Source organism: Numenius arquata, chromosome 11 (genome assembly GCF_964106895.1).
Source record: "Numenius arquata chromosome 11, bNumArq3.hap1.1, whole genome shotgun sequence".
Classification (NCBI taxonomy): domain Eukaryota; kingdom Metazoa; phylum Chordata; class Aves; order Charadriiformes; family Scolopacidae; genus Numenius; species Numenius arquata.
Window position 1 is genome coordinate 39543187 of NC_133586.1, and position 27370 is coordinate 39570556.

General features: G+C 43.4%; 1 protein-coding gene across 4 annotated transcripts; it reads left to right on the forward strand.

Annotated features, from left to right (window-relative positions):
* Positions 1 to 3555: 3555 nt before the first annotated feature.
* On the forward strand, positions 3556 to 26722 carry TBC1D9B (TBC1 domain family member 9B). 4 transcript variants are annotated; one of them, XM_074156676.1, is made up of 23 exons: positions 3657 to 3774; positions 6096 to 6206; positions 9209 to 9327; positions 10323 to 10551; positions 11183 to 11441; positions 12092 to 12299; positions 12432 to 12644; positions 12808 to 12969; positions 13584 to 13734; positions 14129 to 14343; positions 15094 to 15211; positions 15901 to 16186; positions 16845 to 16974; positions 18142 to 18240; positions 19069 to 19137; positions 20310 to 20550; positions 20921 to 20986; positions 21141 to 21212; positions 21624 to 21674; positions 22156 to 22167; positions 22714 to 22761; positions 23211 to 23317; positions 24240 to 26722. In XM_074156676.1, the coding sequence occupies exons 1-23, from the start codon at positions 3657 to 3659 to the stop codon at positions 24930 to 24932; spliced, it is 3777 nt and encodes a 1258-aa protein (XP_074012777.1). In that variant the 3' UTR covers positions 24933 to 26722. The 4 variants fall into 4 exon arrangements, with proteins under 4 accessions (XP_074012778.1, XP_074012777.1, XP_074012776.1 ...); XM_074156677.1 differs by lacking the exon at positions 22156 to 22167 and having other exon boundaries at positions 3556 to 3774; XM_074156675.1 differs by lacking the exon at positions 22156 to 22167 and having other exon boundaries at positions 21603 to 21674.
* Positions 26723 to 27370: the final 648 nt, after the last annotated feature.

A 27370-nucleotide genomic window follows, 5' to 3' on the forward strand; every position in this document is an offset into this window, starting at 1 on the left:
TGGCATAAGGTGTTGCCCAAAAATAGTCCCTTCCCTAAAGAGTTAATAATTAAGTATTAATATACCTGCAAAGTAAGAAGTACATAGGCTTTTATTGAAAGTTGAAGCTACTTAAGAGTGATTTCATTGCAAGGCTGAGGTATAACATGAGCTAGTCTCATACAGCTGGGACTGGGGTTTCGCAGCCCAAAAATCTGCTGGACACACACGTGGAGGCTCCCTCGCTCCTGTCGGGCACGGGCTGTTCCCTTCTCCGCTTCCATCCACACGCAGCTCGCTGTGGCTGAGACCCTCAGGAGCAAGAAAGTCTTTAATCTTTGCCCAGAGCTCAGCTGTGAGCATTTGCGGCATCATTTGCCTTTTTTTTTTTTTTTTCCCCTGCTTCCCACGTCCTCCGAGCCTCGCCTTTGCTTGGCTCTGACTTTCTGAACCCCCCAGGGGGACAAGAGCTGCTAATTCCCGACAGAGCTGTTCCGATGGGTTGTGGGAACAGCACCTGATCACTAGATTTGCTCTCCGTCTACCATGCCCGGGTCCATAACACCCTCTGGCTGTCTCAGGCAGTAAAGGCTGTATCTGCCCACAGCCTTTGCTCGTACCTGGGCTGCGTTGGGGGGGGGTGTGGGTGTCTCACAGAAAACAGCTCAGCGACCCTCCCACGCTCCAGCACGGGAAAGTCTGGGCTTGAAAATAAAGTTGATGCTCTTTGCTGCTCTCTCAAGCCAGGGAAGTTTAACAGGGCGTTTGGGGCCGTTAAGGCAAAGCTCCTCTTTGCAGATCCGTGGGGTTCCCGCGTTGCAGCCAGCGTCCCAGCCTGTCCCCTGGCTGGGCTGGCTTTGTGCTTGCGCTGGAAGGTGCTATGTGAGAGGAAAAAAAAAAAAAAAAAAAGAGAAAAAAAAAAAAAGCCTTCTCAGTTGTCACCATATCAGCAGGTAGATTTTTTCCATCCCGTATGTCTAGATTTAGCTTCCAGTGCGGGTAAGATCTGTCGCACTAGTCCTATAAAGGGGGAATAACCTTTCTGAGCAAACTGAGGGACAGCGTCGCGCTTCTCCTTGCCCCGTCAGCCCTGCTGCGGTTTGCGAGTAGATGTCAAATAGTAAAATATTCTCTGTACGACCGTGCCTGTTCGGGACCACCTGCTCGAGGCCACGGCTAACTATGCACAGCATCCACCGCAACGGGATCGTTTTATTCCAGCAGAGAGGGGACGCCCCCCCCAGCCTTTGGCCTTGGGAGGCTGCAGCAAACAGCCGAAAAAACCACCCCAATTTTCTGCCCGTGTGAAACGACGGGTCTGTTTCAGCTGGCTTGCTGCAAAGTGGGCCACAGCGGTGTGACCACGTCACCTAAAAACGCCAGCGGCTCCCAGGGGTCTGGCCGAGCGACGGGGATGCTGCGGGGACACGGGCGCAATAAGGGGGGGTGCGGTGCCCTCCCAACAATCAGATCTTTCCAGCCCTTGTGAAACTGTAGCTTGACAGCAGCAGAACTTCTTGACATGTTTTGGTGTAAGTATAACACTGTATTGTAGTTACGTGGTATATGCCGATATGTTAATAGTGTATACCGATTAGTTAGGGTTTGCTAATGTACTACATTTCAATAAAAAGCAATGTAAAAATAAGGAGTTTGTGAGCTTTGTGTCTCTCAAAATACAGGGGGATGAGAGCATCGCCCAGTGACTCCAGTCCCTCCAGTATTTCTTATATCTGTATCTTAGAGGACAGTGTGGAATGACATTGTCGAAGGATCCATTTGCAGAGAGGACTTTTCCCACTCTGCAATAAATACTGTTTTATTTTGCTATATTAATGCCGAGAAATCTCAGGCCGTTAAGGCCACATGGTTCAAAGTGACTTATGAATATACATGAGACGCTAATCCACCTTCCCACAGCGTTTGCCACCTGAAAGATGGCACCTAGCGAGCAGGAGCAGAGAGAGAAACACCGAGAAGGACCTTTCAGCATCTCCTCGAACCCTTCCCACAGCACATCCAGCCTTCAGAACCCAGCGTGCTGCTCCCAAGCACAGCCGTGGCATCAGGATGGAGGCAGAGCCTTGAAAGCTCAGCCAGCTAATAAATATTTATATTACAGTAGTGTACAAAGGCTCCCATTGGGATTAGGGCGCTGCACTAACACAGGAGATAGATCATCCCAGGGTTAAGGGATTTACAGCCTAAAGAAAACACGGCATTCCCAGCTTCCTGGGAGCTGGGCAATAAGCACAGAGACTGTAGATGTCAATGTTTTCTGCTGTTGTAACACTTTCAGAGTTTGCAGGGGGACTCTCTAATGGTTATTAAAACAAGAATAACTATTCACTAAATCACTGGGGTGCTGCTCCGTAGAGCTGCTCCAAGAGCTGAGAAGGAGCCGCATCTCCCGCTCTCCTCTTTGCTGCAAAGAATGTCCTTGGACTTGATCACAAGCCCCGTGTGGGTTCCAGAGCCACAAAACGAGGACCAACACGGAGCCAGCTGCCAGGAGGGGGATGCGAGGACCCCCCCATCCCATCCTGCCTGGTGGTGCCCGGCGGTGCATGTGCTTCACAGCAAAAAGTAGAAATGAATTCCCGTCTCCCCAAAGGGGAGGTGAAAGCATCGCCAGCCTGGGCAGGAGGGCTGGAGATGTCCCTGCTGTTGGGGGGCTGGGGGCCACAGGTGAGGGGGCAGCAGCGTGGAGAAGAGGCTGCAGCCCCTGCAAAGCTGCGCTAGGAGCTCTCTGCCAATAAATCATAGAATCATAGAATGGTTTGGGTTGGAAGGGACCTTAAAAATCATTTAGTTCCACCCCCCCCTGCCATGGGTGGGGACACCTCCCACAAATTACTGCATGTAAAATGAGAGGGAGCTTTAAATAGTCTTAGCTAATGACAGCTTCAGTGGGTCCCATGGGGCTGCACAGGAAGATTTTTCATTTGCCCGATGTAAAGAGATCACAAAGCATTGGGAATGGCTGGAAAATAACTTTCTGCAGACTCTCTCCATCTTTGATAATGAAGAAGACATCACCACCTTTGTGAAGGGCGAGATACATGTAAGCGACATGTTTCCCTGAAGGACTTCCAGATCCTGAGAAGGAATGGGGAGGCGGTGTTAAGAACTTGTTACCCTGGGGAGGGAGGGAGCAAGAGCTGCAAAACTTCTCTCTGCTCCCTTTTCAGACATACATACGTCCCGCAGTGCATACAGGGTTATCAGCATCACGCTACAGCCGTAACACATTACTCCCGTCAAATTGGAGCTGCCCCGGCAAAGGCGTTTTCAGTGGAGGCTGAGAGCCCAGGGAATGCCTTCTGCACCCCCCGAGACACCCAGAGGCAGAAGAGGGGAACCCCAGCTGCCCACTGAGGATGGCACAGGGAGGTGGTCCTGTCCGCTCTCCGCGGCGCGGGGCTCGAACTCCCCACCTCGCCACCGCGGAGCCGCGGCCCTCCCTCCCGCGCCACGACGGCCTCATGGCGCCGCCCCGCTGCCGTGAGGGGGCCGGGCCGCTAGGGGGCGCCGTGTCCGCCGGGCGCCGCCGCCGCCGCGGCCCCGTGACCCGCCGGTGCGGCCCGGCCGCTCGCCCAGCGCCGCCTCCCCACCCCGGCCGGGCCCGGCCCAGCCCAGCCCCGCCGAGCCGTTCCGCTCCGCTCTGAGCCGCCGCGATGTGGCTGGGGCCCGAGGAGGTGCTGCTGGCCGGCGCGCTGTGGGTCACGGAGCGGGCCAACCCCTTCTTCTTGCTCCAGCGCCGGCGGGGACACGGCAAAGGGGGCGGCCTCACGGGTGAGGCGCGGCGGGGGCTGAGGGGAGGTTCCGGCCCGGCCGCCTCGGGGCCGTGTCCGCTGGGCCCGGAGGGGCTGAGGGGCCGCCCCGGGACGGCGGCGCGGGTCCTGTCAGGGCGGGGCGGGCGCTGCCCCCCCCGGGACGGCGGCGGGGCCGGAGCGGGGGGGAACCGGGGGAGGCGGTGGCCGTCCGGCCTCCTCAGCCGTGCTGCTGCCCCGGGCGGCGGGGGGGGGGGCGCGAATAACGGTAGCGGGGGCGGCGGGGTGGTCTTCTTCCCTCGTCAAAAATGGCTTCTTTGTCGTACGCGTGTTGCCTTGAATTACTGAGGTGTTTTCTTCGCGCTTTCCCCCCCCCCTCCCCCCCATGTGTGGGTTTTCCAAGATTTAAAGGGTGAAAGTAAGAGGTAGTTTTTAATTAATACCTATGCAAATTGTGCTGTGCTTGGGCCGGGATGACGGGGTGTGGGTGCTGCCCCTGTGCCTGCCCCCGAGGGCCGCCTTGGGTGACAGAAGGCGTTAGGGTGACAGGACTGTGACCAAGGGACAGTGTGGACAACGACCAAAAAAGAAAAAAAAAAAAAAAATCCCCTCGCTTTTAAAGCACCCCGTTTCTGTGCAAAATGCATACACAATTATGTGAACAATAAAAACGCTCTTTTTTTTACCTTAGTGAATTATGCACAACCAGTTTCGTGTATTAGCCCTGTTAACCAAATATGCTAATTACAGAAATGACGCAGATGGTAAACATCCTTAGCATATTTCATCTTTTCACGGTATTTAAATTTATTTGGATTACTCTGGTTTATATAGCATAACTTGTATAATTTTTCCGTGTAGGCATAATATCGTATACTGGAATTTCCCAGGTTTTTACAAGAAGAAATGATACCTGCTGCTTTTCTGGAAACATTTAAACTGATCTATTCTTAAATGGTTTTAGCTCTGAGCCAGTTTACTTCTTGAGCGAGTTTAGCTCAGGGAGAGAGTCGTCTTCAGAGCTCGTACGTGTTAAAAGCCACGTGTCCTCCTCCTTAAGGAGCTGTACAACTGCAAGTTGACATTTTAGAGTTAGAATGTGGATATCCAGCCAAGCGGGAAAGGTGTTTGAATTGCTGTCGTACTGAAGGTCTTAGACATGGCTTGTTAGTGGTCCATATGTTAGTATTTGACACATTCCGTGTTGTTATAGGAAGTGTTCAAAATGACTTTTTAATCCATCCTCTGCCTAAAACTGTGCAGCAGAAACCTGGAGCCAAACTGAGATCGCACGGTGCTGGGTACATAGGTTTTAAGGATTACCAGATGAGCTTGCTATGGATGGCGCTTCTCTTAAACTGTGTGCAGTTATATATTCCTAATCTAGTACTTGCTTTGGGATAGCCAAGAGAGAGAAAGGGGAGGAAGTAGCATGTTTCATGGTGATGAATGAGATAGAGATGAGTTTGCTCAGACTTACCCAAACCATAGGGAGGAGGGCAGGGAATCGAGCCTGGGCCTCCCAAATAGCGATCCAGAGGAACAACCGTGCTCCTTCTCCAAATTCTAATGTTAGAAAACTGTTAATCATGAGGATGTTGCAAAATTCTTTTGCGTTAAAATTGCTCATCGTACATTATCTAGAATAACAAAGCAAAGTATCTTCTTGGATATTTGATTTATCTAATAAATAGACTTAATTGAAATAAATGGATTTGCTTTATAAACTCTGGTGGCTGTCAACATTTATTCCGGAGGTGCCTGCTTTTTTATTTAACATTGTGTAAAAATACTTCTGCATTACCGTATTTTGATTCTCTACGTTGTTTTTTTTAATCAAAGTACTTCTGGAACACATCACTGAAACGTGTGAATACCAGGTTTTCTAGATCTATTTGATTCCATTTTGAATGATTTCTCTTGCCTACTGTTTGCGTAGCTGATGCTGAAAGACACAGTGTTGAAAACTCTTACGTGTTTTAGTTCAGTAGGCTTAAAAATCACTATTAGCAACAGAAACCCCACAGAGGAAAATACATTTGACTTTTATTAGAAAACTCTCCTAGGAAGGCAGAAGATTATAATGAGGTTTAGTAGACATTTAATTGCCATCTAAACTTCATCCCTTACCAGTGGGATTGGCTGTAGTTGGTTTATAGGTAATTTCTTGCAGAGACTGGATTATAGTCTTCGTTTTCCCAACCAAGTCCCGTTGCTCTTCGATCACTGCGTACATGATATGAGCGTCAGCATTTTTCTGTGGTGTTGATCCTGTATTTTTGCTTAGCCCAATTCTTCGTTCTGCTATTACGTTGTTTTACTTTCTCTTTCTTTGCCTCCTAGGTCTTCTTGTGGGAACACTAGACGTGGTTTTGGATTCCAGTGCCAGAGTTGCCCCGTACCGTATTCTGCACCAGACTCAGGACTCTCAAGTGTATTGGGCAGTGGCGTGTGGTATGTATTGGTGTGGCTCTTCTCAGGTGCTGGATTTGTGTTAGTGTATTGTCTCTTTGGCTCAGGTGATCGGTTATCCCACATCGGAGTATTCTATCGCTGCTCAGGAAACTTTCTAGAGCTTCTGGTGGAGTAGTGGAAGATGCCAGAAATCACAGAACTTCTCGGTGTTGTTTAAACTGCAGTTTAGGAACATAAAGCTCTGCAAAAGCTTCCGTTTCTGCAGATGTTACGAATTTTCTTTCTTTCAAGGTGTGTCTGTTTGCAGGGTCGTAGTGTGATTGTTCAGAGAATCAAACTGTGATGGTAAGATTGCTGCGGGACAGTGAGTGTTGTGCCAAAACCTGGTTACCAGGAACACGGTACAAGATGGGAACATGTGAGGTCGTTCAAGGTGCCAGACACTCTTTGGGGAATTTCTTTATTGTCTTGATCCAATTTATTTTTTTCTGTTATTTATTTTTTTCTGCTATTTCTGGTTTGCAATGGATGTATAGAGATACTATATCTTTAGAATGTATTACAATAATATTTTTTAAAACATCAAGAATCCTTGCCCTCTTTTACTTCAGAATTGTAACTGCTCTATTAGAATACCATGGTACAACCTTCTAATATCTGGTGATGAACTTTGATGGAGGCTTTAGATCCTACTGGTGGCTAAAGAGAAAATGTCTTCAGACGTGTTTGTTAGACCGTCCTTGTTTATAATAAGAATCTTCACTTCTCACTTTGTGGTTGAGACGTAAAATCTGAACATGAAGTAATCATTTGCAAAGCCCACAGATGTTGATGTCTTGTTTTCCTTGTTCCCATCTTCTCCCCCGGCAACCAAAACAGTATTCTTCCTTGCAGAGCTACTTAAATTCTGCAGAAGAAGAGAGGTTTAGAAATTGCTGTGTTTCACAGAAACTCGGTTTCCCTTTTGAGGAAGGAGAATGCAGAGAAATAGGGAAAAAAATGTCAGGCCAGAAACTGCATAGAAAAAAAGAAGAATATTTAGTGGGCCCATATGGTGCAAATACGAAATTTTGTAGGATATTGACACTCAATTATTCTACAATTCAGGGGTACTGTAGTTGATATTCTCTATATCACAGTTACTTTTAAGTAACACAGGATGGTAAAATGAGGTGACCTACATAACAACCAAATGGAGTTTGATAAATTATTATACGGGAGTAAATATATTGTCTTCATCCAAAGTATTTTTTTAATCATATCTAGTGCTCATTTTACTCTAAAAGTAAAAGTGCTGGCACTCACTTAAAGTTATGAAATGTATATGGGTCTCTAATTGAAAAATGCATATCTTTTATTTACAATTTATCTCATATAAACAGAATGATGCCCACTAGCATTTATGTGGGCAGCTTCACCTTTCAGCACTGTTCTTTGTAGGAGCTGCAGAATTTTACTCTTTCATGCATGTCATTCTAATGCTGTTCTTAGAAAGATGTCAATTATCGAGGCCTGGCTTATTTTAGCAATTTGTCTGCTGTCACTTGGTGAGAGATGCAGCTGATGAAACAAAACAGAACGCAGACTCTATTCCCCTGCCATTGTTGCTGGACCTGTGGGTTTTTTCCACAGCCAGAGCATCCTGTAATTGATAATTCTGTGCCCTTAAAATAAGCCATTTCGTATTACTCAAAATCATGTATTCTTTAAAAATGTTATCAGATGGCTAGGACAGATGTCAAATAAACTTATACACAGAGGCAAAAGAAAAAATATTTGTCTGTTCCATTGGGCTGTACACACAAACTCAAATTCGTAGCCCTGCAGCCCATTGAGACAAGACAGCTTACTGGCTTCCAGTTCTTGGTTTCAGGTCCTGGAGTTATTTTTGCTTCTAAAACCACAGATTAGCTGGCGTTGGATTTTGTGGTTAGGTGTCCAACTACAAATACGTGAAAACTATTTCATTGCTGAAGCCGCCTCTTAAAAAAGAAAGTCAAGTAGAGCCATAGCTTTAGGGAACCGCTTGCGTGTTCTGCTGCTTTCTTCTTTTCCATCATTAACCACACGGAGGGGTCTAATGTGCTTGTGGAGAAATCGAGTAGTGGGTGTCATGCTGTTAACATTTTTAGACGTCCCACTGCTTTTGTATGAAACTTCAGAAGATAAATTTACTGGAATTTGGCAAAGAGAAACTTACAAGTGTCTTTGATGTGCTTTTAAACAGATTTCTTTTTGTCTGCATATAACAATGTTTCTTATCTTGTTAAAAAAAAAATGAACTGCTGGTTTTATTTCTTCTGCATTTTTTTCTGTCTACAAGAGAATATAGTGATAGCTGTTGATAGAGAAGATGAAATCTTCTAGTAAACACAAATCTTTGAAATAATTAATGGCAACTAACTAAGGCAACTTTCTATAGAAAAGTTTCTTATGTTGGTCACACAGAGAAGCTTATCCTTTATGGACTCTTGCGGACTGTATGGTTAAAGACAACCAACTGATAGAAGTTTTACTGAGATGTTTTTATTTAAGAAAGCAAAGAACTTTGTGATGTGAATATTTCGGTTGCTTTTTGTTTTGGAATTGTATGCTCTCTGCTGAGCATTGCCCATGAAAAATGGAACCTCTTTGAAGGTGTAAAGACTTCAGTTGTTCTGAAATTTCAAGGTTCTCTGAAAGGTCATTATTTTTGTTCTAGAATAACAGGAATTAAAAGAGTGCTTCTTACCTGGAACATCAGAATGCTTTTTGTCTGGGAGAAAAGCTGGGTTTGGTGTGCACTGGCAAATAGGATGGTCTCTTGGTAGCGTGCTGATTATCCTTGGTGGCAGTGAAGACACTTCAATAGAAGCGTAATGTTGGTTTACATAAAATATCCTTAACAGTATAGAGTTGGTATGTTTGATTTGTCCTCATCACTGTTTGGTAATTGCTAGTTTCCTGCTATGAACTCAGAGGGGAAAAAGACCTTGTTCTAATTTCTTTTTTCCTTTGCTCTTCCTATCTTTTACCCGTTCACATTTTACCCCTTCACTTAGGATCATCTCGTAAAGAGATCACAAAGCATTGGGAATGGCTGGAAAATAACTTACTGCAGACTCTCTCCATCTTTGATAATGAAGAAGACATCACCACCTTTGTTAAGGGCAAGATACATGTAAGTGACATGTTTCCCTGAAGGACTTCCAGATCCTGAGAAGGAATGGGGAGGTGGTGTTAAGAACTTGTTACCCTGGGGAGGGAGGGAGCAAGAGCTGCAAAACTTCTCTCTGCTCCCTTTTCAGACATACATACGTCCTGAAATGCATACAGTGTTGTCAGCATCATCCCGCTTACGATGCTCCTACTAAGCAAAATACAATGCCTCTTTAAAATCTTTATATATTATGCCTTTGATGCAGACAGAATGTTAAACGAGGGTTCATGTAGCAAGAAATAAGGGAGAGAGAATTCTAGTCTGCAATGAATGTCCCTGCCATGATGGTCTAGAAGCCATCTCATATGGGATGTAAAGGAACTGCACCCCAACTTCCACTGACTTCTGAGTCAGGTGTCTCTGCTTGTTGTGCAGTTAAAACACTTGAGATTCCCACCCCACAAGTTCTCCAGAGTAAAAATTTATAAATACAGGGGGTTTTTATCGCACAGCAACAATTTGAGTCTTTTCCAGTACTCCAGTCAGATTCTTCATATCTTCTTGTGTGTATGTGTCTCTGAGAGAGATTGTGGTCATTTGTTTTTCCTTCTGGCCAGTCAAGATCTGACAGACTGCAGAGTTGTGCCCTTCCTGGTAGATGATCTTCTTCCTGTTGAAGCAGCATGTTTGCGAGTGAAAAGTAGACTTCAGTTCTCCAGCAGGGTGTTCAAACTGTTACCAGGCCAGCCATGAGAAACTCAGTCAAACCATTAAACATCAACGTTTGCTGCATGTGTTCAGGAGTAGATCCCAGATCATAGACTCCCTGACTATCTAAATGCTCTTTCTAAATGTCTTTACTGCTTCTCTGACGTGACAGGAGAAATGATAACTGCTGTGTCGTGTTTCTTCTTTCTGTCTTCCGGATTGCCGCTGTGACCTTTTGCTGTATGTTATGTCTGTCAGCAGGCATGTTCCCTGCCATTTCTTCTCTCTCTCCTCCCTTGTCCTTTCAGGGAATTATTGCTGAAGAGAACAAGAATGAGCAGCCCCAGAGTGAAGAGGATCCAGGTAAATTCAAAGAGGCTGAACTGAAGATGCGGAAGCAGTTTGGGATGCCCGAGGTGGAGAAGTTGGTCAATTACTATTCCTGCAGCTATTGGAAGGGGCGTGTGCCCAGGCAGGGTTGGCTGTACCTCACCGTGAACCACCTCTGTTTCTACTCCTTCCTGCTGGGCAAAGAGGGTGAGTTACAAGCCTTCTAGTTGTTTTTCTGCCGTTTCCCATGATCTTCTTGACGCAATTGATCTTTTGTGTGAACTTTTTTTAAGCTGACAGGTTTTTTCCTTTACGAATCCTTTGAGATCTAGCTCAATGCATAGATCAGTCCTTGCACTTGTTGGCACTTCAGTGGTGTCTAGACTGAGTGCCTGAGTCATTTTTCAAAACATTTCTCAAGTTGTACAAATACACCTGAAGTTTTACTTTAACTGGATTAGAGAATCAAGCAATATTTTTACTTTGATCGATTTTATTTTGAATCACTGCCAGGACCCAGTATTTACAAAGCTTGAACTCCTGAGTCGAAAGCTAATTTGCTGGAAAGAGGAATGAAAACTTAAGTAATTGTAGTTGAAAGCATTCACTGGTTGGAAGGTGGTCCTTTTGGAACTGCATTATTTCTCGTCAATCCCAAAGATTATTTCCAAGCATTTTTGAAGGACCCAGTAAAATTATGAAGAAAAGAATTGTCCATTTGTAAGAGGGGAAGAATGCTGCTACACTGAGAGCTTACTTGCTGCTTGAGCTTCATCTCTGATTGTTAGTTGTTTTGCCTTGAATTGTAATAGTAGTTTTTTTGAACTTTTTTCCCCAGTTACACTGGTGATCCAGTGGGTGGATGTAACCCAGCTAGAAAAAAATGCTACACTGCTGTTCCCTGAGTGCATTAAAGTAAGCACAAGGGACAATGAACTTTATTTTTCCATGTTTCTCAATATCAACGAGACATTCAAGCTGATGGAGCAGCTGGCTAACATTGCTATGCGGCAGCTATTGGATAATGAGAGCTTCCTACAGGACAAGTCCCTCCCAAAGCCCAGGAAGCCTCTTAAGAACATCTCTGCACTAAAAAGGTATATGTTTCCAGCAGTGAGAGGAGAAGACAGATAACAGGGGATTGTAGTAATAAATCTACATTACTGTGTAGCTCCTACGGGCCTCTGGGGTTTTCTCACTCTAGGAGCTGCATCACTTATTGCAGTCATTATTCCTCTGCCTGTTCTTTTTTTTTTCCATCCCAAATTGGTACTGAATTCACACACATCCTCATGTCTTTCTCATGCATGGCTAGGCACTGTCAGAAGTAGTTTTCAATGAGAAACTTTTGAGAATCCTGCTCATAAACATGTGAAAGAAGAAAGTTACATCAGCCCCTTTGTCTGAAATTGAATATTTATAAAAAGTAATATACATTTCTATTGTAATAAGTCCTCCCACTGGGGACTGTTCTCTGCAGTTCCAGAATCTGATGTAACATTTAAGTTTCGCAGATGCACTTGCATATTTTGTCTTGTATTGCAGGACATACCTTGTCAGTGAAGCATGTCTGAAGGCTGAAAGAGGAGTCAGATAAGGGGTGGCATCTCAGTTAGAGAAATGAATACTAAGAATACACAGCTCAATCTGAAGGTTGTGATTGGAACGAACACTTAACATTAGTGTTTGAGTGGGTTTTTTGAGTGAGAAAAAAAGCCTTTGGGAACTCCTCTTTACCTTTCCCCAGAGACCTGGATGCTCGAGCCAAAAATGAGTGCTACCGTGCCACTTTCCGGTTGCCCAAGGATGAATGCCTGGATGGACATACAGACTGTACCTTGTGGACACCATTCAACAAGATGCATATTCCTGGCCAGATGTTTGTTTCCAACAATTACATCTGTTTTGCCAGCAAGGCGGAGGAGGCCTGTCATCTCATCATTCCTCTCAGGGAGGTGAGGATTTCTCAGCTGTATATTAAGACTACAGGCCTTTCTTGTCTTTTGTGTGCTTCTGGATTTTGTGCAGTGCTTTGTAGATGATGGAGAACCTGCTAGATCCAAATGGCCCTTATCTTTGTCTTCTAGGTGACAATAGTTGAGAAGGCAGATAGTTCCAGTGTCTTGCCCAGCCCTCTGTCCATCAGCACTAAAAGTAAAATGACCTTCTTCTTTGCCAATCTGAAAGACCGAGATTTCTTGGTACAGAGAATCTCTGACTTCTTGCAGAGAACGCCATCCAAGAAACCGTGCAGCAGCGACAGGGAATGGAAGTGGAATTTGGCTGATCCTGGTTGCGAGGTACTAAGGGAATAGCGGGGAGGAGCTTTTGTCAACTTTCCAGAGTAATGCTCCTTACAGTGTGGTAACAGTGCTCGTTACTGGCAAATGATGTCTCTTTGTTAGACAGTTAGCAGAGGAAGGAGGCTGCCTGAGCTCAGATGCTTTATCTTCTGTTGTTCAGGAGGTTCCAGAGCTGCCTTCCAGCAGCCCACTGGCGGTTAGCCCCACCTCTGCTCTCAGCAATCGACCCGTCAGCTTCTCTGCCGGGGAAGTGCCAACAGCCTCGCAGGGACTACTCAAACTGTTCAGAAGAAATTCCGAGGAGCTCTTGGGACCCAAAGGGGTGAATAATATTTTAACTTCAAACAATTAACTCTAAATAGTTTGCAGTAGGTTGCAGATTTCCTGTCCTGCTCTAAGACTGAAAATGGATTTTATCTCTGGTCAGTCCTGCAGCATCACTGCTGTGTCTGTCACAGTGATAGTGCTACATAGATGTAACCTGACCTTCAGCTTACTTTATCAGTACTGAGATACCTGAGATACTTGACTAGAGACTGAGAAATTAGTGTTACTGTGCTTCCGGGATGTAAATTCGTGTCAGTGAAGAACTACTTTTCTTCAGATCAGGAAAGCTGAGAACTGCTATCTCTGCTTAGTAGTTAATAGTCTTAGGCTATGGTTGTGCTTGCATTTATGTAGAGATTTACAAGGTGTAATGCCATTGCACAGCCCATGTTAGCATCGTAAAGATTTGACTTTTAAACAAGGTCAGAACTGATTCACAACAGCGTAGATTAGCATATACCCTTGTATTCAGCAGGCAGAAGAAAGGCTTTAAGTGTCACAGTGTATTTCTCTTGTGAACTGTAGGCCTGAGTATACCCAGAAATTACCCATCCTACAAATATAAAAATGCATTCATCTCCTAAAATGGCCATATTTGTTCCTGTGAAGGCAAAGGAGAAGATGAAAGAAGAGTCTTGGAACATTCATTTCTTTGAATATGGGCGAGGGATGTGTATGTATCGCACTGCCAAGACGAGGGAGCTCGTGCAAAAAGGAATCCCAGAGAACCTTCGTGGAGAGCTGTGGCTCCTTTTCTCAGGTAGGAGGTTGTGCTGGATACTTCAGCAGCTAAGCAGGAATATGCTTTCTGCACATGTCAAAGGAAAAGCTCATTTCAGAAGAAACTAATCACAGGTTAACTCCACCTGAATGATACTTCATGGTGTTTTTGCCAAAAATGCAGTGATTGCATTCCTGAGATTACTTTCTTTATGAGCGTAGTAGCTCTTTGGCCACCTTTTGTCTGCATTTCAGTGTTGGGACCTAGACTCTAACATGATGATTTAGCAATGAGTTTATTACTAAACTTTCATATCTATTTATAGTTGATGAGTTCATGTAGTCCTTCCTGGCTGCCTCTTCTCTGAAACTGTGGGCATAAAATCTGTATTCCAAAGCTCAAGAGGTGAAGCAGTGTTTGTTTGTCGTTACAGGGGCATGGAATGAGATGGTGACTCATCCTGGTTACTATGCAGATCTTGTGGAAAAGTCAATGGGGAAATACAATCTTGCTACAGAGGAAATTGAGAGAGATCTGCACCGTTCTATGCCAGAACATCCTGCCTTCCAGAATGAGCTGGGAATTGCTGCCCTCCGGAGAGTCTTAACAGCTTATGCATTCAGAAATCCAACAATTGGGTACTGTCAGGTAAGAAAGAAGTCTTAGACTTGTTAGTCCTACACGGTGACCATTATTGACTTGGACTTTTTCTGCAGTTTTTTGTTCAGCTTCAAGCTTTTTCCTTCATACTGTCAATGCGGTGGTATGAGAGAAGGAAAGAAGTGGTAACGTTGCAAGATTTCTCAACTTGCCTTTGGATACACCGTTTAAATAGACTTTGCACATTTCTGTTAGGTGTAATGACAGTTTTTTACTAGTTTTCCTGCTGGAGCTTTCCCTAGTTCAGCAAGAACATATTCTGCTTTCATTAAAAAGGGCAATTAAATCAAATAAGTGGTGATGCGTGTGGGCAGTATATTGAAAACGAAGCCAGTTGCTGGTTTGTGAAACAATTCGGTGGAAAACTTGGTTTCATTTTGTGTATTGCTTTGGTATTAGTGGTTCTCGTTATGTTGTTCTGTTATGACCAAATTGTTACAAAGCTCTTTATGAAAACTTTGAAAATTATACTTAGTCACATTGATTAACAAAAGTGCTTGACAAAAAGTGGTTATATTATTTGCTGCCTCACAAGCAGAGGAACTGAAACAGGAAGGTAAATTGACTCAAGGTCATCTACTGACTCAGACATCAGTAAAAGCTGGGAATAGATATGACTCTTAGTGACAGTTTTGCTGTGTTCATGCTTTTTAAGTTTTGGCCTGTAATGACAGTGCTTTCATGAACATCTTCATGTTTCTGTCCTATGTCTGCGTGTTCAACTCTGCCGGCTCGTAGGCCATGAACATTGTGACATCCGTACTGCTGCTGTACTGCAATGAGGAAGAGGCTTTCTGGCTCCTGGTGGCTTTATGTGAGCGGATGTTGCCAGATTACTACAACACAAGAGTAGTGGGTGAGTCTTCATCAAATTCATGCTGGAGCCTGGATTTTCAGCTACAGTCGCACCAGTGTCTCTCAGACCTTTTGTTGTTCAGAATGAATTAAATGTGATGCATTTTAACGATGATGGAGCACAACCCTGTTCCCTTTAAAGTTGCAGGTGTGTGATGGAGACAGGAAGAGGCACTACAGGCTGCCAAGGTAGTAGTACTACCTTGTAGTGATGAGGAAGATAAAGTCATTAAAAATTGGTAGCAGGAGGGACCATTAGCAGTCAGGAGGCATATCTAGAAGAAAATTATTGGGTTATTTTTTACCCATCTGAATGATGTATCAGATCTTTGCAATAGGCTTCCGGGAAAGGTTACTGAAAGCACGGTTTCATGGGCTTTTAAAGTTGGTCTGTTTAAAGAGTATGGTTTGATGTAAATACTACAATATCAGTAATCTAAATGTGTAGATCAATGAGAGATTCTGTTGCTGGATGCTCTGCAATATAGGAATAGTCTTTATCTAAATATGTTGGTTTTATTGAGAACAGGGAACAAATCTCAATAAATGTGTTAATTTTAGTTCTGATGTTGAGGCTTATAAGACATCAAAGTGAACTCACGCTCTTTTGTTTAATAATTTATTAGCTTGAGTATAGTACCATGATACCACCAATTAGAGTTCTAGCATTGTTTTTGTTTGTTTTCCCAGGTGCATTGGTGGACCAAGGCATCTTTGAAGAACTTACACGAGAATATCTTCCACAGCTGTCAGAAAAGATGCAGGACCTGGGAGTGATTTCCACCATATCCCTTTCCTGGTTCCTCACCCTCTTTCTCAGTGTCATGCCCTTTGAGAGCGCCGTGGTCATTGTCGACTGTTTTTTCTATGAGGGAATCAAGTTTATCTTGCAAGTGTCATTGGCCATACTTGATGCCAACGTGGAGAAGCTGTTACAGTGCTGCGATGAAGGTGAAGCCATGACTATTCTGGGCAGGTACCATTTGTTGTTCTTATTTATAACTGAATAGTAAAGGTACCCTTTTAGTCATTGTCTCTTCTACCTAATTCCATTGCAGAGCAGGTTACAGATAACACTGTAGGACACAACTTGAGCTCCAGAGAGGTTTGCTATTGCTTTCAGCAACAGCTGAATTAATTTTTGGCTCAAGTGTAGAGGAATCCCATATTTCTGGAATTGTTTGCTTTGCAGCATAATGCACTGCTGCTTCTCAGTTTAAATTTGAACTCAGAAGCGTTGTTTATCTGAAATTCGCAGAATTCTGATCTGTTAAGAACAGATCCTGGAAGAAATAGCCTTCTAGAAACACAAAACTTTGAGGCAGGTATCTCCCAAGTCTAGTAAATGTAAGGTTTTCTTGTTTGAAATGTGAATCTCTTCTATGTGCAGCAAGATCTTCAGCTTCCTACTAGAAGCCCACTTCAAAAATAGCAGATACCCCCAAAATAGGATGAAAATCAACTTTATTTCAGATATGTTGAGGGTATAGTGCGGGTTAGCTGGGAAAATTTAAATTTTCCTATATATTTAGATTAATGATAGTAAAAAGTTGGGAATGATGCGTTTAGAGTATTACTTCTTTTCCTGGACACTAATCCTGGAGTCCTGGATCTGCTCTGTTTTTTCTCCACAGATATTTGGACAACGTAGTTAACAGACAGAGTGTCTCTCCCCCTATTCCCCACTTGCATGCCTTATTGACGAGTGGAGATGACCCGCCACTTGAAATCGACATCTTTGAACTCATCAAAACATCCTATGAGGTAAGGTTCTTGCTTAGTTTCTGCCCAAGAGGTTTTTCTCTACTACCATCAAGTTTTATACTTTGCGCAGCCGGAGTTTTAACAGTGTTCATAGCTTGAGGTGCTAAAGGAGTGCAGGCCCAGGCCATTAATCCTCCCTTTTGGTGCGAGTAGAGCCTAACACTGTTGGCTGTTGTGGATTACAAAGTCTCCCCAACGCTAGTGGAAACTAAAACGAAGACTGCAAATAAGTAAAAATTACAGACCAGAGATTTCTTCCCGGTTTGCCAAAAAAGTCTCCATTCTTACTTGCATGTGAAGATTGTCAGTGCTAGGGAGTTGGGGAGGGAAATTCAAGTTAAAAATTGTGAGGTATCCTATGGAAACATGGAAGCATCTCAGTCCATGTACACAGGAATCCTGTTCTGAGATCCATGTTATAGTAATAGGAAGGTGACTCAAGAATGGTGCCAATGCTCTTGAAATACCTCTGTGCTGGTGGAGGTGTACCTCATTATTCAGCCTGAGAACAAACTAGTAAGAAATTTGTATCCAAATGGTAGAAAGAACACAGGCAAGAGAACTGGTGTTTGACACTTCTCTGCTACGCTGTGGTAATTGTGGGTTCATTTCCCTTTCTAACTCCTGTTCCCCATCCTGTTCCCTTCCAGCTGCTTACAGTCAGGCAGCTATCATTTTGCTGGTTCTATTGTTTGTTTCTTTAAATCTGCTGTCTCTGTTCTTGGTCTCTTTTATAAAAGAGAGTCATCAAATTCATCTTACTTGTCTGACCTAGTCACCAGAAAAGCCTGTTAACTTTGGGGTTTCTAGCTTAATCTCATGCGTCCTATCAAAGAAAAAGGGCTGGAAGGAATGACAACCTGTCTGTCCTCTTATCTCTGCCGCAGAACAGGATCTGTCAGTCCTGACAGATGCTCTTTCAGCTGTTCTTCAGAAACCTCTGATGTTGGATTTCTCATGAATCCTGGATGTCTCCTTTTTCAGGACAGGGAAATGAACAGGGAATAGCGCTCAAATTTTTTTTTCTCATCTTTTTGCTGCTCTTAAAAGGTGTCTAGGGGTTTTAGATCATCTCTGAGGGGATAGTACACTTGTTGAATGTAAGTGAACAGGGGGTTTTCTTTCTTTAGGAGATGATGTTGACCTGATCTGCTTGCTTTCTTGTAGAAATTTAGCAATCTGAAGGCAGATGACATTGAACAAATGCGTTTTAAGCAAAGGCTGAAAGTGATCCAGTCTCTGGAGGATACAGCCAAGAAGAGTGTGGTATGTGACTCCCAGATTGAATAAGCTACCAAATGGCATATAAATGGAATGTGTTTTGCTGTGAGCATCTGGAAGGTTTGCACTGTAGCAGACCCAGTTTTAAGTGACTTAAAGAATTGCAGTTCATGTGAAAAAATGGATTTACTGGCTGGAATAATGGATTTACAGTTTTCTTTTTCACATGGTTCTAGTTAATCTAATAAAATGGATTGAAGTGCTAGGGCATGATTGAATGAGATATGTGGCATGGAAGGAGATAAAAACCACTCATAGGCCTTGTAACAGTCTCTGCTGCCTAGTCCTGTCTGTTTGACTACTTGCCTGGACTCTCTGAGAAAAGCTACCTAACAGATCATTATTTTCCTGCCATTTAGAGAGTATGCTAGTGCGTTAGGGAATTTTACAGAAGGGTTTGTGGCCATAGGGAAGTATCCATATCTATTGCAATTATCTCCCATATCCTCGGTGGAGAACCTCACCTACATGTTTCTTTCACTGTTGTTTTTCAATGCATCTGAATCAAACATCTGAAGATAAAAACAAGAGGCGGGGGCAACACAGTCGGCACAGTCAGGTCTACACAAACAGGAAATAAGCGCAGTAAATTTTTTCTACCTGCTCAAAATCTCAGCAGTTTTTGCTTGGTCAGAAACTGTCTTCCTGACCTGTAATCCATAGCAATGGGAGGTATCAGAATGATTATGTTTTCCGTCCCGTCCTGTGTCATATCTCCTTGCACTTCTCTCTGTTACAGACTTTTCAGTGAGTCTTACTTGATTTTTCTAGCTTTGAAATAAATCGTTCACTCTATTTTCTCCCTAACTATAGGTCCGAGCTGTGTCTAGTGACATTGGGTTTTCTATTGAAGAGCTAGAAGAGCTGTATGTAGTGTTCAAGGTAAGAAGCTAAGAGGGAGGAAGAATGTGTTCTGACATAGAGAGAACAAGTATCAAAATAGGTTGAAAGGGAAGCAATGACTTTGCTTTGATTCTTAATCCAACTTATCAGAAACAGATGTGGCATTCTGTTATACATGGTTATGGATGGTGCCAGTGAGACTGGCCCTGTTACTATACAATTGATTTTTAGGTTTTTTTCAAAGATGGGCAAAATATGTTTGCAGTGTTTGAATGATGCTTACTCGGAAAGAGAGCGTGGAATCAATGGACAGGAATGTCACATAGCACTTAGAACAGGGAGCTAGGACTGTTCTTCAGTTTTTCTTCTCAAGTTTGCCATTGACTTGCTCTGTAATTGTGACAAAATTACTTAAGTGCTTTGCCTCCTTTTGTCAATGTCTGTATTTTTAAAAGAATCATGTTACCCAACTGCATCTACTAAGTCCAGTAAGACTTTGAACAGAGGCAACAATCCCAGCTATCTGTTTAAACTACCTTGTTGGAGAAAAAAAAGAGATTCCAGATTATTTCCTCATGACTGTATTGACCTCTTTGTCACACTGTGATAAAATTACTAAAGATAGGCAATTTTCCTTCCGAAAAATTACCTAATAATAAGGTCCCAGTTTGTATCAGACATTTTTGTTATTAGCCCCTTGGTCAACAGTTTTACTACTTGCATTGTTTCATTTAATTTTATTTCTGTCACCCATGTTTACAAAGTTCTTTATATGTGATATCTCAATCTTCTTTATTGAGAAATATTGACAGTGAGTTTTGCAAATAAATATTGACAGTTAATTTTGCAAACCGAGTGCAAACTCAGTTGCACTGGGCTGTAGATTCCAAAAGAGAGACTTAGTTCTAAAACCTGCACATTCCCTTTGCAGTAAAGCCTGAGTGTCATTTCATTCAAACCTGAAATCATGGGGTTTGTATTTTTCACTTAAAATTGTTCTTTGTGCTTTTTGTGAAATCCCTGTCTATTCCTTCATTTCATATTGCTTTGTAGTGAAATAATGCTAGGAGTAATGGGAGAGATAAACAGTGTGTCCCGAAATATCTCTTCTCTGCTTACTCAGTGCCATCCTTGAGCTATAACAAAGTCTCCGTTCCTGTGGATCGTTGTAGTGTAGAATAATCTGACCTATTAATCCTTTCCCTCCAAAGGCAAAGTATCTGATGAGCTGTTACTGGGGCAACAACCGTGCTGCAGCTGCCCGCCGAGATCAGAGTTTACCCTACCTGGAGCAGTATCGCATAGACATGGAGCAATTCAAGGAGCTGTTCATCAGTTTGACCCCCTGGTCCTGTGGCGCGCACACGCCAGTGCTGGCAGGGCGTTTGTTTCGGCTTCTGGATGAGAACAGGGATTCTCTCATTAACTTCAAGGAGTTTGTGACAGGGATGAGTAAGTGGTGTTTTTGGAGATGACGGAATATTGCAAAAATTGCTTCTGTCCTTTTCCAAGCAGAGAACTAAAAGGAGATAGTGCAAATATCACTATCATGAGGGAAGGGTGACAGCCTTACAGCGAGCCTCAGGCAGAACAAGAGATGCCTTTTTGCTGCTGGGCAGTCGCCCGTTTTGGGAAACGAGAGGTGGCAAACCAACAAGATGCAGCTTTGCTGTAGATTTCTTTACTGCTTCTTCACGGGGCTTTGTGCAGTTAGTGTTTCCTCACTGCGTGTGAACTCGTTCTGTTTTGAGCCTGGGCGCAGAGGGTGATTCTTTATCCTAATTGCTATTTCCTTAATTGTTTGGGGTTTTTTTCTCCTCAGGTGGAATGTACCATGGTGATCTCACTGAAAAACTCAAAGTACTTTACAAACTGCATCTGCCTCCCGGTGAGTGATTGCTTTCATGTGTTGCTACTATTCAGCATGGTCTGCTCTAGCATGCAATTGAAAAGGGAACCCACATGAATTTCGCTGATGAAGTGGGTGATACTGCTGTTCAGTTAGCTTAGAGATCTTAACATTTCCTTCTCTGTAACTACAGCTCTGAATCCAGAGGAGGCAGAGTCTGCTTTGGAGGCCACGAGTTATTTCACAGAGGATGTTACAACAGAAGGTAATACAACATTCTGCTGCCTTTACCTCTCAGCATAGGCAGGAGTTGCAGCACAAATCCATGTGCTGTTAATAGTGATTTTACTCAAGGCATGGTCTCATGGTGACAGTATGCTAAGGTCACCAGTGTGCTTGAGTTTGCTGTCTTTGTTGCATGATGGGGAAAGAAGTTTGGAGCTTAAACTGCTCGGCGCCCATTTCATGCAGGACCCCTCTGAAGCACAGTTACAGACTGCTGAGGAGCAGTGTGCTTTTACCGGCCCCTGTCTCCCACCATGATTTAGGTTTTTCATGCAAGTCTCATTGTCTCTCTTCTTGTTTTTGTTTCCTTCTCTGTGTCTGTCTATGTCTGGCCTTTTCTTCTGTTTTATCTGGGATATTGTTCCCTCAACCCCTTTTTCTGCTGCTCAAGTATCTCCTTTTGTCTCAGAGCTGGATTTCTGCCTGCACTGTGAGTCTCAAGGTCAGTCCATGGATTATGTGCATGCATTGAGCATGGCTATAATGCTGGTATCGTCTGCCAGCACCAGTGTGCTGGTTTAAATACTCTGAAGTTGTTGCTGCTGCTCCTCTCTCATGACACCCCCACTAGGAATAAAGTGCTATAAGTAATTAGATATCTTTCAGTATATTCTAGCTATTGAGTTTCAACCTTGGTCAAATAGGTTTTATCTGGCTTCTTTCAGCAGAGTTTATATCACCCTAGAAGCTGGCAGGAGAAAATATGCTCAGAGCAAAGTGGGAGGGGTGCTAGGTTTGCTGGCCTGGGTAGCTGATACCTGTGCCTCCTCCACAGTCTTCTAATTTAAAGGAATAAGGATGCATGTCATTGAATTGTAAAACTGTTAGTAGACTAATTTATTGAGATTGTCAAATAGGAGGTCAAAGTATGTCATTTGTGGTAAATGTTTACCAGAACATTAAAAAAAAATGCAATTAAGTAGTTGTGCTGTTTGGTACTAGATGGCTAACTTAAGTCTGGGTTGAGCTAAGAAATCCTGTGAAGTCTAGCCACAATGTAGGGAACTAGAAGCGAAGTTCATGAAGTCAGACTCTGCAAATTATTCCTAAAGTGTCAGTTCAGTGAGTGAATAATGGTGAGCATGGATATTAGTCATGTATGTGCTCAGTGGCGGTTTGGTTTTTTACCAGTCATTATCTTGCTTTGGGTAACTGAACTTCTTTGTCTTTAAGCCATCACATTGCTTAGCTGTCTTTCACACCTGTGTTTCACCCTTTCTTTTAGGAGTTCTGCCTTCTGCATCAGCTCTTCAACCCACTTTTTCAGTGTGGCTTTTTATCCAGTTCATCCCATTAGCCTTTTGCTTCCATCCTGTTCCGTTCACTCCTCCAAACATGATGTGGGAGTGTGAGATCTAACTTCTATTAAATATATTCTTGTGTGATTTTAATTTGTATATGAGTTGTATTAACGTTCTTCCTGCGTTGTATTTTTGAAAATCAGCTATTAATCATTCTTTTATAATTCCATATTGCTTTAGAAACCCAAGAAGATAAAGGAAGGAGAAATGAGAACGGTCCAGAAAAAGGTAATTTTGTCATAAATAGACCACATTCTAGTCTTGCCTCTCATATTATGGACCGTTCATTGTCCTTTGCTATATCAAGGAGACCTTTCACAGTGTCTCTTGTGGACAAAGGTAAAGTGGGGTGTGAGCCAGGAAATACATCTCTCATGTCTTACTGCTCCGACTCTTTTACATACCAAGCTCATAACATTTGTAAATCATGCTTGGTAAGTTGTCAACTCACAGAGTTCATTTATGAGAAGTCAAGCTGATGCAGCAGTGTTAAAATTTTTGCTCTACTGAGCTGTATCAGATAAACTAGCAGAAAACAATGCAGCCTTCCTAGTAGATGCTTTCCTGAACTGTCAATAAAATGTGCTTCCAGCATGATTTTTGCTGGCACAGCATCCACTTTTTAAGTCTGAAACCATTAACCGCCTGACAGTAGTGGATTTGGTCTTGCCTTGCAGAGGAGAAAGGTACCAGTCCGCAGGACTATAGATACTACCTAAGAATGTGGGCCAAGGAAAAAGAGTCCAAGAAGGAAACCATTAAAGATCTCCCTAAAATGAGCCAGGTAAGAAGTGAATGTGAAGGTTTCCAGTTAAATGACTGGCAGCTCAGTGGGGAATTCAGCAGCATGTGCAGCCATTTTGCCAGCATACTCAGTCCTTGCCTGTAGATTGCCCCACCGTTCTGTCTGGTGAGCTTTAGAAGCCTCTAATTCCACACGTTTGTGTTGAATTCCTCAGTGGACACGGACAAACTACTTTATTTCCACCAATCAAACGTATTTGATTCTCTCTGCCTCCCAGACCAATTTTTCCGATAAAACTGCGATCCGTGTTTTCCCTCCAGAGCAGTATGTTTCAAATATGCCATTAGTCATACAAACTTGTTTGGCTTTTTTGTTTTTGCATCGCCTCGAGTTGCAGTTGCGTGGGGGAGAGTGAAGTATGTGGTTACAGGAAACAGAGTCTGATGACTGGTGTGATCTTTTCTGTCTCTTAATTTCCTTGATGGGTGCTACTTAAACCAGTTCAGAAATGCTTAAGAGCTGACCGCAAAAGAGTAGCAGGACAAAAGTAAAACTTCAGGTTTTTTCAGATGTGAATATGTGAGCACTCTGTTCATCTGTTAGCAAAAACCCCACCACTATGAAATTGCTGGCTGTTGTCTGAATTCAGCCCCTACAGCAGAGAGAGAAGAGTTTGCCTATATTGGACTGTTCTGAATCGGTACAATAAGTTGCTGCTTCCTTGGTGGGGAGGCAGATAAACAAGGAGTCAGTCAAGATGAAGCTTGTTGCTTCATCTCAAGGAGCACCTGAAAGATGCTCTTAGTCACATGGCTTTGTTTTAGGTGATCTTGTGAGGAGCAGGGAGTTGGACTCAATGATTCTTATGGGACCCTTCCAACTTGAGATACTCTGTGATCTGCCACTGTCAACTTTTTTCAGCCTGAAGTATGATTTTTTTTTTTTTTTTTGTCTTTTAAAGGAACAATTCATAGAGTTGTGCAAGACCCTTTACAACATGTTCAGTGAGGACCCGGTGGAGCAAGAGCTGTACCATGCAATTGCCACTGTCGCCAGTCTCCTTCTCCGAATTGGGGAGGTTGGGAAAAAATTCTCCAACAGGCCCATGAGGAAGTCTGAGGACTGCAAAGCAAACAATACCCAAGATCCTGTGAGTGAAGAGGAGTCGCCAGCATCTGAACAGAGTCAGAATTCAGCAGTGGAGCAGCAACCCCAAGCTGACCATGAGGACAAAACCTGTGGAGATGCTCAGCCTGAAAAAACACAGCCGGAGAACCAAACACTAGGAGATGGGTCAGGGGAAGGACAAGGCTCTCCTTTACAGCTGCTATCAGATGATGAAACCAAAGATGACATGTCCATGTCTTCCTACTCCATGGTCAGCACAGGTTCCTTGCAGTGTGAAGACATTGCAGATGACACAGTCCTGGTGGGTTGTGAGGGCAGTAGTTCGGCTGCCAGGTACGGCAGTACCATTGATACTGACTGGTCCATCTCCTTTGAGCAGATCTTGGCATCCATGCTGACGGAAACGGCCCTTGTAAACTACTTTGAGAAAAAAGTCAACATTCTGCAAAAGATCAAAGATCAGAAGAAGGTAGAGAGGCAGTTCAGTTCCTCCAGTGACTATGAACTTTCCTCCGTGTCAGGGTGAACTCAAGAAAGCGGGAATTGTCTTTGGGAGATAAAACAGGGAGGTAACGTGGCAGATGGCAGGATGGTTTGGTATTTTGTGTTTGGGGTATTTTTTTGTTTAATCAGAGACCAGTAACTACACAATTACAATAGATTCCAATCGATAAGGGGCTTCTGACAGTGACTGTTTTGTGTAGGTGCTTCTTTGGCTACTCTGGCTGCCAGAATTAGATTTACATTCTCAAGAGCCATTAGAACCTAATAGCCCCTGACATATAGAATTACCACCATAAATTATGCATGTCTGCCTTTTGCTATCTTTCATTTTAATGAAGTTTTATTTCAGACAGTAACTGCTCCTTGCCTGCCCTTGTTTGCTGTAGGTTCCTGGGTAACTTGCGCAGCAGATGCAGCCTGGCTTGAAACCACATTCTGCCAGCGCGAGAGCTAACGCAGTGTAGTCAAGTGCTATAGGACCCTGACCTATAAATAGTCTCGTGAGTCCTTCAGTGCTGTTCTGTGACTCAGCAGCTATAATGCAATTGTGCCCCGCTGCTCCCAGCACCCTGAGGTCTAAAAACAGGCGTTTCTCCCATCTGCAGGTTTCTTTCAGACGTGATTTGGCATTTTTGTAGTGTTCGACCACCTTTTTTTTTTTTTTTTTTCCCCTCCTTCAGCATTCAGGAGTTTTCAGACAAACCTGGTTTTCTAGCACTTGCTTTTCTAATCCTTTGAAAGCCATTGTTTTTATTTGGTCTGAGAAGCCACAAGCTGCTTGACTTGAGTGCAGAAGTAATATTAAGTCAATTTGTGGGCTCATGACCATTATAATGAGGGAATATGTTCCTAAAATAGAACTCGGTGAATCAGCCTCAGTGTTACAGGGCAGTGACACACTGGTCTGCTGGACACTCCCTGTGTTGGTACATAAAAGATTCGTTATTTCTTGCTGATTCTCTGTTTTCACTAGCCAGTGATGGGTCCAATTTTTAGGAGGACCCCTCAGAACCCTTGATGGGTCAGCCCTCGGCAACGCTTGGCGCAGGGAGATGTGCAGGAGTGTTCTGCCACCTGCAGCTGCCTGGTGTGTCCTTTCTGAACATTTCTTGTTCAAAGAGTCCAGTGATGGGTGTGCTCTTAGAAACTACTGCACATCAAAGGGCATTTATCCCTAAAGAGGGAGAACTCGAAGCAGCGTGGCCCTCTGCCACCAGCCCATTAAGGGAAACCTCAACAGACTAGATCTCTTCCCAGTCAAGAGATGGAATAACTGGGAGACTGAGTGACTACTCTCTTAAATCAATTAAGACCAGAAGAAACTTAAAAGAGTTAGCCTTCTGGTAGTGGAGCGTACGCTCCGAGGAAGGAGAATTAATGCTTTTCCTACAGATAAATTCATCTCAGTAGGCGGGCATCTGCCCTCGCGGGGCCGGAGCGAGAGACGCTGCTGCTGGGGGAGAGCAGAGCCTGCACTGAAGGCAAAGGTTTGCGACGGCTTTTGGCTGGCACCGGGAGTATAAAAGGTGGGAAGGACACGTTGGGTTGGATGTTCCCATTTAACACTAATTGGTGTGCTACTCAGTGTTAATTCCTCCTTGTGACATTCTCTGTATGTATTCACAGCTGGTACATATTTCTTATTTCTCTGCCTCCTCTGTCCTGCATCACTGGAGAGCAGCCATTAGTAAAACTGCTTTTACTAATTATTCAGTAATTTATTGTAATTTTTTTAAAGTACAAATAATACATGTGATTTTACACTGTCTGACTGTCTTATCTGTCATGTACTCAATAAATGAACCAGAATCCTATAGGCTACCCTGACTGCCTTTTATTTCTCTGAGCTCATGGAATATTGCTTGTTCTTTGTCCATGGCAGTTACCTCTAAGAGCAGACGGGATGTCACTGGAGTCTGATTTTTTTTTTTTCTCTCCCTTTTTTTTCTTTTCCCCCTTTTTTCTTTTCCTTTCGTTTTTGCTTTCCCTTTTTTCTTTTCCTTTTGTTTTTGCTTTCCTTTTTCCCCTTTTTTCTTTTCCTTTTGTTTTTGCTTTCCTTTTCCTTTCTCCCCCTTTTTTCCTTTCATTTTTGTTTTCCTTTTCCCCCCTTTTTTCCTTTCATTTTTCTTTTCCTTTTCCTTTTTTCCCCTTTTTTCTTTTCCTTTTTTCCCCTTTTTTCTTTTCCTTTTTTCCCCTTTTTCTTTTCCTTTTTTCCCCTTTTTTCTTTTCCTTTTTTCCCCTTTTTTCTTTTCCTTTCCCCCCTTTTTTCTTTTCATTTTTCTTTTCCTTTTCCTTTTTTTCCCGTTTTTCCCCCTTTTTGTTTTCCTTTCCCCCCTTTTTTCTTTTCATTTTTCTTTTCCTTTTCCTTTTTTTCCCGTTTTTCCCCCTTTTTGTTTTCCTTTCCCCCCTTTTTTCTTTTCATTTTTCTTTTCCTTTTCCTTTTTTTCCCGTTTTCCCCCC